The 20564-nt window shown below is 40.9% G+C and overlaps 1 protein-coding gene across 6 annotated transcripts in view; it reads right to left on the bottom strand.

Moving 5' to 3' along the window:
- CXADR (CXADR cell adhesion molecule) overlaps positions 1-20564 on the bottom strand; it is an 88862-nt gene that overhangs the window by 56124 nt on the left and 12174 nt on the right. For all 6 annotated transcript variants that reach the window (XM_089910375.1, XM_089910372.1, XM_089910373.1 and 3 more), the window contains exon 2: positions 1505-1671. In XM_089910375.1, coding sequence (XP_089766501.1) covers positions 1505-1671 — 167 coding nt within the window. The remainder of the gene's footprint in view (positions 1-1504; positions 1672-20564) is intronic.

The raw sequence follows: 20564 nt of genomic DNA on the forward strand, positions 1-20564 counted from the left end.
AACTCTTTCTCAGCTGCAAACTTTGGCATCTCAGCTCTTGTCTTTCAGCATTTGTCTTGCTGCAAGTCAGGCAAAGGAACCTGGTTTAATAACAAGGTTATAGGGCAATTTTTCTCCTTTGTGCTACTTTTGGCTTTTCAAGTTTTCTACATTAGGCTCTTATTAATTTGTAATTAGAAAAAATTCTATAATAATACAGTCATCCCAGGGCTTCCCTGGTGGCACAGTGGTTAAGAATCCGCCTGCCAATGCAGGGGACACGGGTTCGAGCCCTGGTCCGGGAAGATCCCACATGCTGCGGAGCAACTAAGCCCGCTCACCACAACTGCTAAGCCTGAGCTCTAGAGCCCGCGAACCACCACTACTGAAGCCCGCGTGCCTGGAGCCCGTGCTCCACAACAAGAGAAGCCACCGCAATGAGAAGCCCGCACGCCACAACGAAGAGAAGCCTGCACGCCACAACGAAGAGTAGCCCCCGCTCACTGCAACTAGAGAAAGCCCGCGTGCAGCAACAAAGACCCAATACAGCCAAAAATAAATTAAAATGAATAAATTAAAGAAAAAGAAACTAGATCTTAATTATAAAAAAAATTAAAATAAAAAAATAATAATACAGACATCCCTCCGTACCCCCGGTGGGGATGGGTGTGGTCCAGGACCTCCTTTCCCCTCCCCTCCTCAGATGCCAAAATCCGCAGATGCTCAGGCCCCTCATACAAGATAGCGTACTTATGAGATGATTTAAAGTATATGCACCCTCCCATATACTTTAACTCATCTGTAGATTACCTACAATACCTAATACAATGTAAATGCTATGTACATTGTTGCTGACATGTGGGAAATTCAAGTTTTGCTTTCTGGAACTTTCTGGATTTTTTTTTTCCCGAATATTTTCAATCCATGAATGGTTGAATCCACAGATGGGGAACCCACAGATATGAAGGGCCAACTGCTGTTTTGATTTTTAAGGAATTCAATGTATAGGATATTTAACTTGCAAAAATATGGAAAGCAGACTGTAATAATACGTACCTTCATTACACTGTTAGACTTGACCCTTATACTGGTAGTGGAATCCTTGTGTGAAATGTAAAAATTCAATCCTACCTAACCTTTCACAAAGCCTAGTTTACCAGGCATCCCCTAACACGTTATGCACATTCCTGCTGCACTGTCATACCCGCTCCATATACGCCTCCCCTGCTCCCTGGCTCACATATACTTCCAAGTCCAGATTTTCAGAACGTTCCCAAGTTCCTCTCCTTCCTTGCAGCCTTCTCTAAGAAGTCTGGTGACCTTTTCTTCCTCTTGAAATCGGAGGTCACTTGTTCACTTCACTCCATTACATAAGTGTCCTCAATTTCCACAGCATGTGCCTTCCTCACCTACACCATAAGCTATGACTTTCTTCATAGCTCCCCAGGTCCCCCCACACGTTATCAGCACAGTGACAGACACCGAAGACCAGTTCCCCAGCATCTGCCGAGTAAGCAACACATACCACTTGATCCACCTTCTGATTATCAGCTGGTGATAGCAGCCACTCGATGTCCAGAGGTCCCTGGTCTTCTGGACCGAGGGTAAATTTGCATGGCAAATAGGCAGTTTCCCCTTTGGCCTTTTCAATCATCTGTTCAGGAGTAGTGATACTCAAACTTCTGGCGAAATCTAGAATATGAAACATGTATATCAACTGAGCATCTGCTCTCAGGCTGGCAGCACACTCAGCACACCTCAGCTCTTCAGAGGGAGCACAGGATGTGGGTGAAACAGGATTTTATTTGGGACCACAGTGGTGAAATTCCAACTCAGCGGTCCCCAGTTTTTAAGTCTGTGCTTCTGTAGAAATAGAATGACAAATATTAATATCCATCTTATTCAATACAATTTCCTTTCAGAACACTGGGAAGTTCCCAACATTATATGGAATACCAGCATTCTCATATGAATCGTAAGAACCTAGTAAAGGATTTCTATTATCCAAGCAGATGTTTAAAACTGAACCTGGCTAGAGTCTCTGAAAGGGCAATTATGTCATACTAATTCAAGGCCATATTAATTCACGCTTCCATGGTGCCAGGGACACACTCGGAACTCCCATCACTGGGGCACATGCTGATGAATTTTGACACGTTTCCTGCCAAGGCTTCTGTAATTCCAAATTTTTATTAAATTTGATTCTGTAACTTTTATCGAATGCTTAAAAATATTTCTAAGTAATAAATTTTGATGACAATTCAAAAAGAGAAGAAACTGTCAATTTATATATTTTTAAATGTACCAAATAATTGACCTCAATATTATCTTTAAGACATTTCTTACTGTTTGTCCCTTCTTATTTCCCTTCTGAAAAAGTCAGGCATATTTATTATATCATTTTTTAAAAGACGTCATAAAATTCCATAACCTATTCGCAAATTTGTATTCTATGAAACTTCCACTTAGATCACACTAATGTTGGGTGGCAATATTTGAAAACTCTATAAAAGCAAAAATAGATGTCCTGAGCCCCAAACAAAAATTCCAACATAGTTTCTTCCAACTGAGTTTGTGAGAGGTGGCTAAAACCCACTGTAACCCCATAAGAATTGAAAAAAAAGTCTCCTCCTTGTGGCTAATGACTTACTGTAACAAAATCAGTATCTTTTACATGCAAAATAGATGGAAATTAACTACAAGCAAAATGATGCTATTTCTTACCAATAAGGGAAAAAATACCAAGTTTAATTCACACATAGATCTGTTCACTACCTATGTCTTACAATAAAGATTACAGTTTGAGCAACCAACAACTTAATATAAAATGCAAATTTAGTCTGTAAATGAACTATCACACAAAACTTTTTTTTTTTTTTTTTTTACTATTTACACTATAAAAGTTTGAACCACACTAGTCTGTCACTGTATGTTTTTCTTGTGATAACCTAACATTTTCTTATAGGTAAAGTCAAATGTGTAACGTATGCAGATCTGAAGTTTCAAATGAATACACTGGTTTCCGTTCAGCAGCTCTACAACGTGGGCCTGACTTTCCGGGCTGGATGATGACCTGGAAGAGGCCCCAAGCACAAAGATTATGATACATGGGGCTTTCCTCTCTCCCCCACTTCCCATACCCCTGCTCACACCATAAAAATAAACACGGAGCAAAATTAAAAGTAAATCCAAGTCCTAATTCTCCATAATGATGATTTTGTTGCTGGTTTTCAAATGACGCATTCCAACAGAACAAACCAAAATGAAGAATTATATTATTATCCATCACATGAAGCTTTCCATTAGCTCGTAGAAGAGGCTTAATACACACGGACTATCAGTTGTAATGAAATGTTAGTAAGGTTGTAGCCAATAGATTGAGAAGGAAAGAAAAGTCAGGTTACATTCAAGACCATTTATATTCAGGCACCATCCTAGGCTTTTATCACATTTAAGTGCACTCATCAAACAGCAAATTAAAATTGGACACAGACTCTCTGCAGGCCCTCCCCTAAATCAGAGGTGGCCTTGTTTTGGCCAATAGAAAGTAGCCTGAGTACTGGTGAGCCAGTCCCAAGGCTAGGCTTCAAGAGGCGTTGCTGCTCCACATAGAGAGAACTGAGGTGTCAGACCAACAGCTGTTAAGTACCCAACCTGCAGCCACCCTAAAACACCAGCCCAGTCCACACCAGCTGCCTGCAGCTCCAGGAGTGACCCTAGACAGGATCATGAACTAATACACGATCGTTCTTTTAAAGCCTCTAAAGTTTGGGTTGGTTTGTTAAACACCAAAGATTGATATGCCATCCAAAACCACTGATTCAGCCCAAATGGACCACTTACCATCCCCCCAGAAGTCCATACTACTCCATTCTCCATTTCACGTGCACATTTCTATTTTAGATGGTATGATTTGATAGGTATCTGTATAATCACAACTATTTCTCCTGATTAATATTCAATCCTCTGAATAAATACTTTCTATCATTTCTAATAAGCTCAATTCCATTCCCACCTCATTCACTCAGGCACTCCGCTACCTCTCCAGCCTACAATGATTTTTCCTCTGTCTTCCTAGTAATGCTCACAGTACTCTACTTTCTGCTATCCATTATCACCCATTTGGCACTCAGCGAATACTATCGTCTTTCTTTTTTTTTTTTTCATTTATAAACTCAGGCTCCATGGTTTTTGTCCCATCTTCTAGATATCGATGAGCTTATCTTCCCATACTACCTTGTAATTTTAAGTGAATTTTTTAAATGCATGCCCTGATTCACCATTAGCTCCATCAGGGTCAGCAGAAATTGTGGATACCTTTATCCTCTGTTGCGTTCCTTGCACATTAGTAGAAAATAACTGGTGACTGGATTATAAGTTTGATGAATTTTAGAAATGTTGAAAAATAGCATTAATCTGCCAGAAGGTCCTACTACTTGAAGATCTCCTGTCTACAGCTCCTACAATTGTCTGCATTTGTCTGGGTATGAATACCATATGTATGATGTAAGATAGGAACAATCTAAGTACAGTCCAGGATGAGAATTCCATTTCAAACAAATCAAGACACAGCCCAAAAATATGGAGGCAAAAATATATAAGTAAGAATGAAAATTTGCTATAAAAAAAAACAATTAAAACTTCCTGGTTACTCTGTGCTTCTAGGGCTTTTATTTTATAAAAAATCAAATGAAAAGTTTAGAGGCATCAATTAGATATCTAAATGAGTAAAAGTTTAAATTCTCCTAATTCATGTTCTCCGTACTTATACTACAGTTCATTAGAATGAAATGTAACTTCGTTTTCATGATAGTATCATCCATTCTTTCTTCTTTGATACATAAAAATTACTTTTCTTTTAAAGAGTATCTTAGAAAACAGTTACATGTGTATAAAAATGATCTGGATAGATATCAAACTGTTAGTTATTTTTCGCAACTGAGATTTTAAGAAAGGTGAGCTTTATAATGAGACTTCCTTAATATGTATACTGCTAAAAGAAATTTTAAACAGACTCTTAAATGGCTTTCAGCATTTCTTTTTCCAAAAAAATGTTTAAAACATTCAACTGCTCTTCATTGTGTTGCACTAGAAATGAATTAAAATCTCAAGATGGTAGAAAACAGTTATTGGGTTTCCTAGCAACACTGAAGGGGCCTCTCTGCACGAGGGCATAGTTTTTCAAGCACTGAGGTATGCATCAGTCACAAATTGTAGAAGACAAAAGGCAGACACTTGGTCTCAGGCAGTGTCTCTGGATATTCTTAACACTGCCCAATTCTATTTATGCAGCAAGTTGAGTGATAATTCAACTTGCAAACTACTTGTAAGTTCAAACATGGTCTCAAAACTAAGTCAAATAACAAATCTTCTTATAATTTTATTCAAACATATTCGGAATGTGATGAAATACGCAGCACATGATCAACTACAAGTACTTGGAGGGTCCTGTTAATAAGTGCTCAGCACTGGATTATGTAAATAAACAGACTGAATCATGTCCCTTTTTGGCAGTGACTGAAATAACATCTCCCAGTTTTCTGCTTGCTTTTTCTAATCTCCAAATTCCAAATCACTTGAGTCTGTGGAACCTCTCTTCTGCCCAGTCTGACTTCTATCTGAGCATCAAAATGACATGAATTCATCAGAGTATTTTTCAGCTTTGATGTTGTCATCTTCTGCCAAGGACTTCGATCTGTTTCCACCATCAGAAAGGAGCAGAACTGGAGAGCATGGCAGGCAGTACTCCTCTAGAAGGCAGGCAACGTTTGCAACTGAAAACCTGCCTTATTTCTTTCATTTCTTTTCAAGTTTAAGGTACATGTTAACCTGGATGTCTTCAGCTATGTTTTCCTTCTGTCAATCTTAAAATCATAGGAAGTTGGAACGTGCTCATGAAACTTTACAGTTGATTAAAACAAAAAAATGAAGTAAATGTGTGAGAATTTTCGATAATGTTTTGACTGAAGAAAGTCTTAAAGAAAACTAGAGAACACAAAACAGAGAACACAAAAGCTATGAAGAAAAACACATAAGTTTAACTATATTAAAAATCTTAGGTTAAAAAAAATCACCATTTAGCTTTCAACAAAACTTGCTGAACGAAGGACGGTTTTCTGCTATTCTATCACTGAGGAAATGAGACAAAAGGAAGGATCTGAAACATGTTTTCCACATATTTATCTATACAAGCAAGACACTAAATGTGGAGTCTGACCAAAGATGGCATATGCACAGGGATCTTTCAAGCAGTGACCGGGTGAGGTGTTTTCACCTGGGTGGAGAGAGGGGCTCCTACATAAGCTGTCTAGAGATCTAAGCAATCAATGAAATGCTTCATTACAACAGAATCAAATGGCATTCAAGACATTCTGGATGCCCAAGGTAAGCAGGTCACAATACACTGGGCACAGCACAGGAAAGCAAACTCACAGGCCCAAGTACCTTTGTATAAGACAATGGAAACAGAAAGAGCCAAGCTAGGCAAAAGTGTTGGAAATATTGCAGCACCCAGGGAGGGCGAGTCCAACTTACTGGACCAACACTACAGGAGGCCTGTGAAATACAAACGCGCAAACCCACTTTGAGGAATTGAGGCTGAACTCACAAGACCTAATACGTGCAAGCATGTATCTGAAAACAACCCCAATGTCCAACAAAAGGCAGCATCCGAAAACAACCTAGATGCCTAATAACAGGTAGCAGAATTAGGGTAAGAAATCCAAGCTCTCCTACCTGAGACAAAGAACTAGAGCAAACACACTAGGCCAGAACGAGCCCGCTCCAGCCAAAGGACCTGACTAAAATATGGCTTTCAGGTAGTAAAATCGACTCCCACTTATATTAATGGAAGTTCAACTAAACACTGCCACCACCAGGTTTAATTCCACTTACCTGACAGCAAAGGTAGTTATCTAATCAAATTAGATCTTTCAAAAAGAATATGACCTTTAACATACACGTTTAATAATAAATATACAAGTATAATAATACTCTGGGGGGAGTGTGCTAGCGACTGAATCGTGTCCCATCATAGTTCTTTGGGAAGCCTTAACGAATCCCCCATGTGACTGTGTTGGGGACAGGGCCTTTAAGGAGGTGATTATGTTACATTCGGTCGAAGGGCGGAGCCCTAATTCGATAAGAACTGGTACCTCCTTAATGTAACTTTGATGCTCTGATTTATAATACATATATATTTGGTCTGTGTCCCAGTGCCTGGCACAGAGCTCCTAGGAGCGATCAAGGTGTCTTTTGTTATGATAACGGGACTTTTAGAGAATGCCTAAGGAACGGTAAGGATGGGCTCGTTGCCAGGGGAGGTGATCATGTGATGAGAGGATTAGAACTACCAATCCCACCCCCAACCCTGGGGGGGGGGAGGGGCTGGAGATTAAGTTCATTCACCAGCAGCCAATGATTTGATCCATCATGCCTCTGTAATGAAGACTCTATAAAAACCCAAGAGGACAGTATTAGGATAGAACTGGGTTGTTAAACACATGGAGATGCTCAGAGAGCAGGGAAGCACCAAGACTCTCCCCATACCCTGCCCTAGGCATCTTCCATTTGGCTGTATATCCTTTTTATAATAAACTGATGATCTAGTAAGTAAAAATTTCTCTGAGTTCTGTGAGCCGCTCTAGTAAATTGAGCTAAGGAGAGGGTGGTGGGAACCCCAGATCTATGACGGGCTGGTCAGAAGCATAGCTGACAACCTGAACGCGCAACTGGCGTCTGAAGTGTGTGTGCGCATGAGGGAGGGTGGCAAGCTCGCAGGACCGAGCCCTTATGAACCTGTGGGTCTGACGCTACCTCCGGGTGGATGATGTCAGAACACCCAGCTGGTGTCAAAGCATTCCTTGGTGGATGTGGGGAGAGGGCCCCCCCCACAGACAGCAGAATTGGTGTCAAATTAAAATATCCCAAATGCAACCATTTTTCTCTATATCCAGGCCACTACCATCTCTCCCACAGGCTGAGCCTGCTGTCTTCCCTGCACCCACTCTACCTCATTCTGATCACCTCCATGCTTCACCTATGTGCTCTGAACAGCTGTTTCTGAAACTATACCACTGCCATGTCTGAACACCCCTGGCAGCCCCTCCCTGGTTCAGACACCTTTATCCTCCTCAAGGCCCTTGGTGAGCAGGCGCCTCCCCACCTCTGGCTGCTCAGCACCCACACTCTCCCCGCGGGCCTCAGCACTGAGCACCCACACGCTTTATAACACTGCCTCCCTTGCTCCATCCCACCTTTTGGACTCACTTCTATTACTTTGGTCTCGGCTCAGGCACTTCCCCAGAAAGCATTCTTTCTTTGTGCCCAAATACGGACTGAATCCAATGGACTCCTCGGCCAGCTGATAAGGCCTCCATCACAAGTACTTACCCTGTTTTACTGAGGTTGCTTCTTCACTGTGTGTCCTTCCTACCCTGTACCCACGGTGAATATTTCGCATTTGATTTAGAAGCCAAATCTTCTTGATTATCATTGATTGCCTAGCAAAATTTCTGGTGCTCAGCTTAAAAAAAAAAAAAGGAAAAGGAAAACTCACAGGCACAAGTAGTACCTTTGTGTAAGAGAAGGGAAACTGAGGATCTAGCAGAAATGAAAGATGTTTCATTTCAAAATAGTGGGGAAAAATTAACAAGATGTAATGTGGCTAAAAGTAGGTGAAAATGCGTTAAGACTTTTCTCTATTAAAGATGGAACCACAACAATGAAAGTATCCTGGTCTGGAGCCAATCACAGAAGGAAAGCAAAGAAATCAGAGGAAGCACCAAGGGGGAAAAGATGAGTTAAGCGCACACTTGCGGAGCACCTGTGTTTGTGCACGTTTCCCTCATCTGAAAGGCCCAGTTTCTCCCACTGAAAGCACCTGTAGCCATTCAAAGTACCTCTCACCTGTGACCTACTCTGAAGTTTTCCCAGATCCCCACAGGCAGTGTTAATTGCTTCCTAGTCTCAATTACACAACCCGCACCTCTACTGAAGGTAGTTGTTCACATGTCCCTACCCTTAAGCACATACTTTCACTTGCTTAACAGGGGGCCAGGGTTTCATCTCTGGAGGGCATGTTCCAAGCCTTAATTCAACAAGACCCCAGACCTGCCTTGGACGAAACTGCTCAGTTCCAGTGGAGGGCGGGAGCTCAGAGCAGAGGGAAGGTGAAGGAGCTATTTGAAAGAGGAGTGGTGATGGGAGAGAGGACCATGAAACCTTTCGGGGAAAAGTATGGGAAGGAGAGCCACGGGAAGACTGTGCATCCAGGGGAGTAAAGGAAAGGAACAGTGAAGTCACTGGAGATACACGGAGCTCAGAGGGAGCTGAACAAGCCTGGTCGTATGCTAACAGGAGCAAAGACAGGTGCTTATTACTTTAATATTCACATTACAAGAAGTGTTAGCAAATGTGGTAAGAAATTAATGTGTACGCAACTTTATGTTTAGTTATATATATATATTTTTTTAAAGCAGCCTACCTGATCAGTCACTCATTTTTTAAAATATTTACATATTTATTTGGCTGCACCAGGTCTTAGTTGCAGCATGCAAACTCTTAGTTGCAGCACATGGGATCTAGTTCCCTGACCACGGATCCGAACCCAGGTCCCATGCATTGGGAGCGTGGAGTCTTAGTCACTGGACCACCAGGGAAATCCCTAAGTATAGTTATATTAACATGAAAGAAATATGACATTAAGAAAAACTTTTATTCATGAATATTCTAAAATCACAACTAGGAATGAAGAAAAGTTGCTTGTCTATCTGTCTCTAGAACAGCATGAAGCAAAATGAGAAAAATGTTACACAACAATGTGTGGTTTCTCAGAATATGTGGAGTTGGACTTCCCTGGTGGCGCAGTGGTTAAGAATCCATCTGCCAATTCAGGGGACATGGGTTCGATCCCTGATCCGGGAAGATTCCACATGCCGCAGAGCAGCTAAGCCTGTGCACCACATGTACTGAGCCCACACACCACAACTACTGAAGCCCGCGTGTCTAGAGCCCGTGCTCCGCAACAAGAGAAGCCACCACAATGAGAAGCTCATGAACCGCAATGAAAAGTAGCCCCAACACAGCCAAAAATTTAAAAAAAGAAAGAAAGAAAGAAAGAAAATCTGGAGTCATCCCAAAGATATTAACAAAAAAGAAAAACTAGGAATAAAAATAAGAATAATTTAACTTCACATTCCAGAAGTCTTGCATATTTCTTTAGTTTCTTGAAAAGGGGTATGTTATGATGACCTTCATGTCAATTATTACAAAGAACATATTTGATATTGACTTTTGTGAGAAATGTCAAAGTATGTCATAGAGGTTACTATTTTAAATAGAGAAGATGTTCAATTGTGCTGCTTAATTCAGAATATAGAATTCAGGAAACTTACATAAAAATACAGTAACATTCAATAATAATTCATGAGAACAATGTTAAAAAATAAACTGGGAAAATCAGTAAGTGGTATGTTTAAGGGATTGATCATGTATAATTTTGTTGTGTGTGTCTGGTAACAAATACTACACATCAGATGTCTGGGTTAGCAAGTAAGTCACTGGGATACTTTAAACCCTGTTTTAAATGTTGCAAAAATGCAACTGCCAAGCTATTTAGACCATTTCCTTGATCCTAATGCCAATCGGCCAATTTCCTTCTCACCAGGGAGTTGTTTTGGGATTAGCAATGTTTAAAATTCACCTAAATAGGGCTTCCCTGGTGGCGCAGTGGTTGAGAGTCCGCCTCGGGTTTGTGCCCAGGTCCGGGAATATCCCACATGCTACGGAGCAGCTGGGCCATGAGCCATGGCTGCTGAGCCTGCGCATCCGGAGCGGGAGAGGCCACAACAGTGAGAGGCCCGCGTACCGCAAAAAAAAATAAAATAAAATAAAAAAATTCACCTAAATAGTGTTTCTTTCTAGAAAGGAAAAAGAAAAACACTTTAAGTATGTTAACACTAGTTAACTACCCCAACTAGGCCTTTAAATATTGCTGGGGAAGAAAAGAAAATACCAGAAGGTAGACAGAAATTACGCTCTTTGCTGTCTAGGAGTTTTTGTTTAATTCCCATGTGTTACTCAATACAGGATGTTAATATGTACTTAGAGCTAAGAAAATAATACTTACAGTCAGATAACAATGAGAAATGACATTAAGTATACTTATTTAATGCTGTTTTTTTCTATGCTGTTTTTTTAAATATCAATTCTCAGCTCGCCACCCCGAATGAGAAATCAAAAAGCAAGTGCCCAGGAAATAAACTGAGACGGAAATGAGGAAACCATCATCTTAACCATAAATAGTAACTAACAGTGACTGAGTACCTATTATGTGCCAGGCACGTCTCAAAATATTTTACACATATTAACTCTTTCAAGCCTCATAACGACTCTGAGAGAGGTACTAATATCATCCCGATTTTACAGTGAAGAAACAGAGACACTGAGAGGTATCTAAACTACTATGGGAGCAAGATACAAAGCTAGGCAGATTGGCTCCCAAGCCACACTCGTCCTGCAAGAAGAAGTCCACCAGTGAACACCCCTGGACATAAGACATTTCCTTTTAAAAGTCACTACAAAGTAACACAGTGAGTAAGTTATTAGACCCCATTGCAATCACCTTGGTGGAAGGAGGGTTCAGGATTTACACTATTCCTCTCCTATACTAGACTTCCAAGAAGACGGCAGTTTAGGTAGCACATGGTTCAGGAGTTTGGGTGGACCCTTTTTTTTAAACAGAGAAATAAATACCAGACCAGGATCTGCTGGCAAGTTTGTCACAAAAAAGCTCTATCACTTTGGACATGTTGTCTCTCTAGGGCTCAAACATAAATAAACGGTGTTAGTAAATTATGTTTCAGATCTAAATATGTCCATCAATCAAGCAACCAACAAGAAGCCTTCCCTCAACATCCATCCCCTCCCCTCCTTGCACAACTCAAAGGCAGTAGCGACAGTTCTCTGAGTTCACCTCACAGCAAGTGCAGACATTTCTGACATATGAGCAGACTGAATTATGCAAGCAGTTCTGCCCACAAATAGCATCGGCTCTGAAGTCGGATCTGCATTCAAATTCAAACTGAGCTTACCAAATGCTTAGCCAGGGCAAGTTTCTAGCCTTTTAAAGTATTAACATTGGGGCTTCCCTGGTGGCGCAGTGGTTGAGAATCCGCCTGCCAATGCGGGAGACACGGGTTTGAGCCCTGGTCTGGGAAGATCCCACATGCCACGGAGCAACTAAGCCCGTGTGCCACAACTACTGAGCCTGCGCTCTTAGAGCCTGCGAGCCACAGCTACTGAAGCCCGTGCTCCTAGAGCCCATGCTCCACAATGAGAAGCCACGGCAATGAGAAGCCCGCGCACTGCAACGAAGAGTAGCCACTGCTCACAACTAGAGAAAGCCCGCACGAAGCAACGAAGACCCAACGCAGCCAAAAATAAATAAAGTCTTAACTTTTTTTCTGTAAAATGGGAATTAGTAGTAACAATGCTTACTTCTTTATAGGGTTTAAATAAAATAATGCATGTAAAGCTCTTAGAACAGTTCCAGCAAAACTTGGTATCATCCTTTCAATACGCAGTATCCAGGACCCTCTGGCCTTCTGAGATGGCCCACACTCTGTCTGTGGAGTGTGCTTCTCTCTAAATAAATCCACTTCTTACCTGTCACTTTGTCTCTCACTGAATTCTTCCTGCGATGAGACATCAAGAACCTGCGGTTCATTAAGTCCTGAGACCAGATACTGAAACCCCTACCAGGTAGAAGAAGTTAAGTGTGTGCTGCATACAAGCAGACCAGTTGGAACAGGGTCGATGATGCTGACTCCCAATTACCTCACTACCAACGAATCAGAAGAATGTCCATGAGCTGACCATGCCCTCCTCTTTGAACCGTTACTATAAAACTCATTACCTCCTCCAGGTGGTGATGCATAGTTTTGAGGGCATTAGTCCGCTGTGGCCCCTTTTGCCTGGCAAAGCAATAAAGCTATTCTTTTCTACTTCAACCAAAAATAAATAAATAAAATAGACAGTATCCAGTATGACAACTAACTGTCATCTTCCAAGCCTATCATTCCTACTAGGAAATAAATTCGTGTAGTGTTGGGAAGGTGTCATTTAATCTTATATCCCTCACACTAAGCAGAGCCTTTCATATAGGAAGAACTCAAAATCTGTTATGTAAATAAAGGACACTGACATGTATCTACTAGGTTTGGCAATCAGAATCTCATTGGTGACCTAGGCCAAATCTGATTTATTGACGGCTCGGGGTCTGGGGAGGATGCAATGGGATATTTCTAACTAGAGGTGGAAATATGTGAGCAGAGACAGAAAATGCCTGCTCTTTTGAGGAACATGGCTCCCAAGAGTAGGAGATAGCAGTGTGCTGTGTGGTCAAGGAAAGGCTGTTTCGAAATGAGAAATGTAGAGCATGTTTATAACTCAAAAGGAAAGAGCAAATAGAATGGGAGGTTAAAATACATAGAACAGAACACTCAGAGAGTGAAGGATCAAGACCCCAGGAGACAACGAGACCTAGAAAACGGGATAAGACATCTTTAAATAAGATTCGAGGGAAGGACATTTCCTCTGTAACAAAGGAGGCACAGAGTATTTACTTAGAATAAAAGAGGCAGAAAAAAATGTGGATAGGGGGGTTTTTGGAGACTGGTTCGAGTCTGAACTATGTGAAGAGGAATGGGAGAAAAATCGAAGGACCACGAATGGCACGACAAGTCCAACAGGGATGAGCTAATAGCTGATGAAGCTGAGCAAACATATATGGTTTATCATCCCTTTTTTTTTCTAGTTTTGTATTTATTTGAGATTTTCCATAATAAAAATGTTTGAAAAAGAAAACTACAATGATGTGGCACTACACACCCACCAGAGCAGACAAAATGAGAAAAGGCTATGTTGAGCATGTGGAGCAACTCTCATCTCTATTGATGGGAGTGTCAACTGGTACAATTAACTCTCGTGTGTGTGTGTGTGTGTGTGTTTATTTCCTTTTTTGTTTGTTTTGTTTTTTCTGTTTTGCTTTTTTGTTTATTTTTTGTTTATTTTTTTGGCTGTGTTGGGTCATCGTTGCTGCGCCCAGGCGTTCTCTAGTTGTGGCAAGTGGGGGCTACTCTTCGTTGCGGCATGCGCACTCTAGGCGCGTGGGCGTAGTAGTTGCGGCGCACAGGCTTAGTTGCTCCGTGGCATGTGGGATCTTCCCAGACCAGGGCTCGAACCGGTGTCCCCTGCACTGGCGGGCGTATTCTTAACCACGGCGCCACCAGCGAAGTCCTACAATTAACTTTTGAAAATGTTTGGCAGCATCAACTAAAGCTACACAGATGTATAATCTATAAGACCCCAGAAAGCCAGTCATAGTCAGAGAACTGTATGTACGTGTGCACTAAAACAAATGCCTGAGGATGTCACAGCCGCATTTTTCACAACAGCAGAAAACTGGAGGGAAAAAATGTCATTCAACAGTAGAATGGGTAAGTCAACTGTGGTACAGTCACACAATGCGATAACATACAGCAAAGCAAATGAATAAACTAGAGCTACACAATGGGAATAATTGTACAAGCATGATAGGAAGCTTAGGGAGAAAAACTTATAAGAAAAACTTATATAACATTTATATAAAGTGCCAACACTAATCTATGCTGTTAGAAATCAGAAGACAGTGAAGGAAGTGACTGCAGGGGGCATGAGGGGACTTCTGAGTTGCAGGTTATGTAATATACCTTGATCTGGGTGATAACTGTATAGATGGGTCTGCTTTGTAATAATGTTCTAACCTGTAAACTGGTAAATAATGTTTTAAACTGCATACTATTCTATGTATGAATGTCATACTTCAAATAAAAGGTCTATTTTATTTTATTATTATTATTTTTTTGGCGGTACGCGGGCCTCTCACTGTTGTGGCCTCTCTCGCTGTGGAGCACAGGCTCCGGAAGCGCAGGCCCAGCGGCCATGGCTCACGGGCCCAGCCGCTCCGCGGCACGAGGGATCCTCCCGGACCGGGGCACGAACCCGCGTCCCCTGCATCGGCAGGTGGACTCTCAACCACTGCAACACCAGGGAAGCCCAGAAGATCTATTTTAAAATGAATTTAAAAAGAACTGAAGGAGTCAAAGGCAGAAAAGTTATTTTTATTTTGTCTTTGTTAAAAATATGATGTGCTGAGAATTCCCTGGTGGTCCAGTGGTTAGGACTCGGCACTCCCACTCCGGGATCTAGGTTCAATCCCTGGTCAGGGAACTAAGACCCTGGAAGCTGCCCTATGCAGCCAAAAAGTAAATAAATAAATATATATATATATGTGTGTGTGTGTGTATAAATATATGTGTGTGAGTATAATATATATATATATAAAACGTTCTGATGTTTTATAAATGTAATTGAAAAAGTCTAGCCAAATGGCTAGCCAAAAAGTCTAGCCAACAGTCTCCCTAATGTATGCAGCTATGCATGTGCACTTTTTCTCCAGATGTGCACCCCAGTCCATGAGGAGGAGCAAAGAAACTGGCCTGTAGCATTGATCCACACCAGGAATGCGAGCTGAAATCTGACTATGGGATGCAGGATTAGTGAAGAAATTCTGGTTTTAAAGTAACTGGAAGACTAGAAGCAGGGTGGGAGGGGGTAAGGGCCTGGAGATCTCAATGACAGCAAGGTGTGATGAAAATTTGACAAAGCTGGGAAATAGTGACAATAGAGTTCAAGATTTCAAAGGAAGAACTAAGTGTAAGGAGAGGACTGACTGCCTAAGTGAAATGCACAGAAAATCACTGTGTTTGAGGGATCAAGGAACTGTGATGTAGAGATGTTTGAAAAGCGAACTGTAGGACCAAAATCCTAAAATACCAAGATAAGGCTATGATGGGGGTGGGGGGGTGAGTATAAGGCAGGGCATTTCATGGTCAGTGTGAGGAAGAAACCAGAAGTTTGGCATAAACAGTGGGCTGAAGGGTTGGTACACAAGGTGAAGGGGGAAAATGATCTGCAGAAGTCAGTGGGTCCCCAAGAGAATAATGAGAAAAACATATGGTTTTACATCACATAACACATCTGCTCTGCCTTATTTATTTGTTTTATTTTACTCGAGAATAAGTGTCAGTCTCCCTCCTCCAGATTGAAGTGTGCCAATAGTACTGGAATGGCATCTTCCTCATACCTCCTGAAGCACCTATTACAATGTCTCACCCACGTGTACGGATTATTTATTTACCCCCAAACTTCTTCCACAGGGATTGAGATTCTGTACGAGAAATTTAACATATAACTTAATCAGGACCAGGGAAAGTGTAAATTATAATGTAAAACCGAACAGGGGAGTTAAGAATGTGAACATACAGACAGATTTTCTGTAAGTATCTATTGAATTGGATTGTGACCCACCCATTCCCCCTTGCCCCTCACAAACACACAGACATACTCGGCTCAGGAAAGCATTCAGCTTTCATTTCTGATTAAAATTAAGTCTCAACCACAGGGCAGACAGCAGAAGCAAAAAGAACTACAATCCTGCAGGCTGTGGAACGAAACCACAATCACAGAAAGATAGACAAGATGCAAAGGCAGAGGGCTATGTACCAGATGAAGGAACAAGATAAAACCCCAGAAAAACAACTAAAGGAAATGGAGATAGGCAACCTTCCAGAAAAAGACTTCAGAATAATGATAGTGAAGATGATCCAGGACCTCGGAAAAAGAATGGAGGCAAAGATCGAGAAGATGCAAGAAGTGTTTAACAAAGACCTAGAAGAATTAAAGAACAAACAGAGATGAACAATACAATAACTGAAATGAAAAATACACTAGAAGGAATCAATAGCAGAATAACTGAGACAGAAGAACGGATAAGAGACTTGGAAGACAGAACGGTGGAAATCACTGCCGTGGAACAGAATAAAGAAAAAAAGAATGAAATGAAGACAGCATAAGAGACCTCTGGGACAAAATTAAACGCAACAACATTCGCATTATAGGGGTCCCAGAAGGAGAAGAGAGAGAGAAAGGACCCGAGAAAACAGTTGAAGAAATTATAGTGGAAAACTTCCCTAACATGTGAAAGGAAATAGCCACCCAAGTCCAGGAAGCACAGAGTCCCAGGCAGCGTAAACACAAGGAGAAACACGCCAGGACACACAATAATCAAACTGACAAAAATTACAGACAAAGAAAAATTATTAAAAGCAACAAGGGAAAAATGACAAATAACATAAAAAGGGACTCCCATAAGGTTAACAGCTGATTTCTCAGAAGAAACTCTACAGCAGAAGGGAGTGGCATGATATATTTAAAGTGATGAAAGGGAAGAACGTACAACCAAGGCTACTCTCCCAGGCAAGGATCTCATTCAGATTCAAGGAGAAAATCAAAAGCTTTACAGACAAGCAAAAACGAGGAGAATTGAGGACCACAAAACCAGCTCTACAACAAATGCTTAAGGAACTTTTCTAGGCAGGAAACACAAGAGAAGGAAAAGACCTACAATAACAAACCCAAAACAATTAAGAAAATGGTAATAGGAACATACATATCGATAATTACCTTAAATGTGAATAGATTAAATGCTCCAACCAAAAGACACAGGCTCGCTGAATGGATACAAAAACAAGACCCATATATATGCCGTCTACAAGAGACCCACTTCAGACCTAGGGACACATACAGACTGAAAGTGGGGGTATGGAAAAAGATATTCCATGCAAATGGAAATCAAAAGAAAGCTGGAGTAGCAATTCTCATATCAGACAATATAGACTTTAAAACAAAGACTATTACAAGAGACAAAGAAGGACACTACATAATGATCAAGGGATCAATCCAAGAAGATATAACAATTATACATACATATGCACCCAGCATAGGAGGACCTCAATACATAAGGCAACTGCTAACAGCTATAAAAGAGGAAATTGACAGTAACACAATAACAGTGGGGGACTTGAACACCTCACTTACACCAATGGACAGATCATCGACAGAAAATTAATAAGGAAACACATGCTTTAAATGACACAATAGACCAGATAGATTTAATTGACATTTATAGGACATTCCATCCGAAAAGAGCAGACTACACTTTCTTCTCAAGTGCACACAGAACATTCTTGAGGATAGATCACATCTTGGGTCACAAATCAAGCCTTGGTAAATTTAAGAAAACAAATATCAAGCATCTTTTCCGACTACAACACTATGAGATTATAAATCATTTACAGGGGGCTTCCCTGGTGGTGAAGTGGTTGGGAGTCCGCCTGCCAATGCAGGGGACACGGGTTCATGCCCCAGTCCGGGAGGGTCGCACATGTCGCAGAGCGGCTGGGCCCGTGAGCCATGGCCGCTGAGCCTGCACGTCCGGGGACTGTGCTCTGCGACGGGAGAGGCCACAGCAGTGAGAGGCTCACGTACCTAAAAAAAAAAAAAAAAAAAAAGGGCTTCCCTGGTGGCGCAGTTGTTGAGAATCCGCCTGCCGATGCATGGGACATGGGTTCGTGACCCGGTCCGGGAAGATCCCACATGCTGTGGAGCAGCTGGGTCTGTGAGTCATGGCTGCTGAGCCTGCGCTTCTGGAGCCTGTGCTCCGCAACGGGAGAGGCCACAACAGTGAGAGGCCCGCGTACCGCAAAAAAAAAAAATCATTTACCGGGAAAGAACCGTAAAAACCACAAACACATGAAGGCTAAACAATACATTACTAAATAACCAAGAGATCACTGAAGAAATCAAAGAGGAAATCAAAAAATATGGAGAGACAAATGAAAATGAAAACACGATGATCCAAAACCTATGGGATGCAGGAAAAGCAGTTCTAAGAGGGAAGTTTATAGCAATACAAGCCTACCTCAAGAAACAAGAAAAATCTCAAATAAACAATCTAAACTTACACCTAAAGGAACTAGAGAAAGAAGAATAAACAAAACTCAAAGTTAGCAGAAGGAAAGAAATCATAAAGATCAGAGCATAAATAAATGAAAGAGAAACAAAGAAAACAATAGCAAAGATCAATAAAACTAAAAGTTGGTTCTTTGAGAATATAAACAAAATTGATAAACCTTTAGCCAGGCTAATCAAGAAAAAGAGAGAAAGGACTCAAATCAATAAAATTAGAAATGAAAAAGGAGAAGTTACAATGGGCACTGCAGAAATACAAAGCATCTTACTACTACAAGCATCTTACTACTACTACAAGCAACTCTATGCCAATAAAATGGACACCTGTAAGAAACAGACAGATTCTTAGAAAGGTATAACCTTCCAAGACTGAAACTGAAGAAATAGAAAATATGAACAGACAGATCACAAGTAATGAAATTGAAACTGCGATTTAAAATCTTCCAACAAACAAAAGTCCAGGACCACATGGCTTCACAGACAAATTCTAGCAAACATTTAGAGAGGAGCTAACACCCATCCTTCTCAAACTCTTCCAAAAATTTCAGAGGAACACTCCCGAACTCATTCTACGAGGCCACCATCACCCTGATACCAAAACCAGAGATGCTACAAAAAAAAGAAACTTACAGACCAATATCATTGATGAATATAGATGCAAAAATCCTCAACAAAATACTAGCAAACAGGATCCAACAGCACATTAAAAGGTTCATACACCATGATCAAGTGGGATTTATCCCAGGGATGCAAGGACTCTTCAAAATACACAAATCAATCAATGTGATACACCATATTAACAAATTGAATAAGAAAAACCATATGACATCTCAATAGATGCAGAAAAGGCTTCTGACAAAATTCAACACCCATTTATGATAAAAACTCTCCAGAAAGTGGGCATAGAGGGAACCTAATAGAGGCCATATATATGACAAACCCACAGCAAACATCATTCTCAATGGTGAAAAACTGAAAGCATTTCCTCTAACATTAGGAACAAGACAAGGATGTCCACTCTCACCACTATTAGTCAACATAGTTTTGGAAGTCCTAGCCATGGCAATCAGAGAAGAAAAAGAAATAAAAGGAATAGAATTTGGAAAAGAAGAAGTAAAACTGTCACTGTTTGCAGATGACATGATACTATACGTAGAGAATCCTAAAGATGCCACCAGAAAACTACTAGATCTAATCAATGCATTTCATAAAGTTTCAGGATACAAAATTAATGCACAGAAATCTCTTGCATTCCTATACACTAACAATGAAAGATCAGAAAGAGAAATTAAGGAAACAATCCCATTCACCATTGCAACAAAAAGAATAAAATACCTAGGAATAAACCTACCTAAGGAGGTAAAAGACCTGGACTCAGAAAACTGTAAGACACTGGTGAAAGAAATCAAAGATGACAGAAACAGATGGAGATATACCATGTTCTTGGATTGGAAGATGACTATACTACCCAAAGCAATCAACAGATTCAATGCAATCCCTATCAAATTTCCAATGGCATTTTTTACAGAACTAGAACAAAAAATCTTAAAATTTATATGGAGACACAAAAGACCCCAAATAGCCTAAGCAGTCTTGAGGGAATAAAACGGAGCTGGAGGAATCAGACTCCCTGACTTCAGACTACACTACAAAGCTACAGTAATCGACAATAT

The sequence above is a fragment of the Delphinapterus leucas genome, chromosome 4, assembly GCF_059928025.1.
Source record: "Delphinapterus leucas isolate spDelLeu-1000000601 "Yukka" chromosome 4, BTC_Dleu_Yukka2, whole genome shotgun sequence".
NCBI lineage: Eukaryota > Metazoa > Chordata > Mammalia > Artiodactyla > Monodontidae > Delphinapterus > Delphinapterus leucas.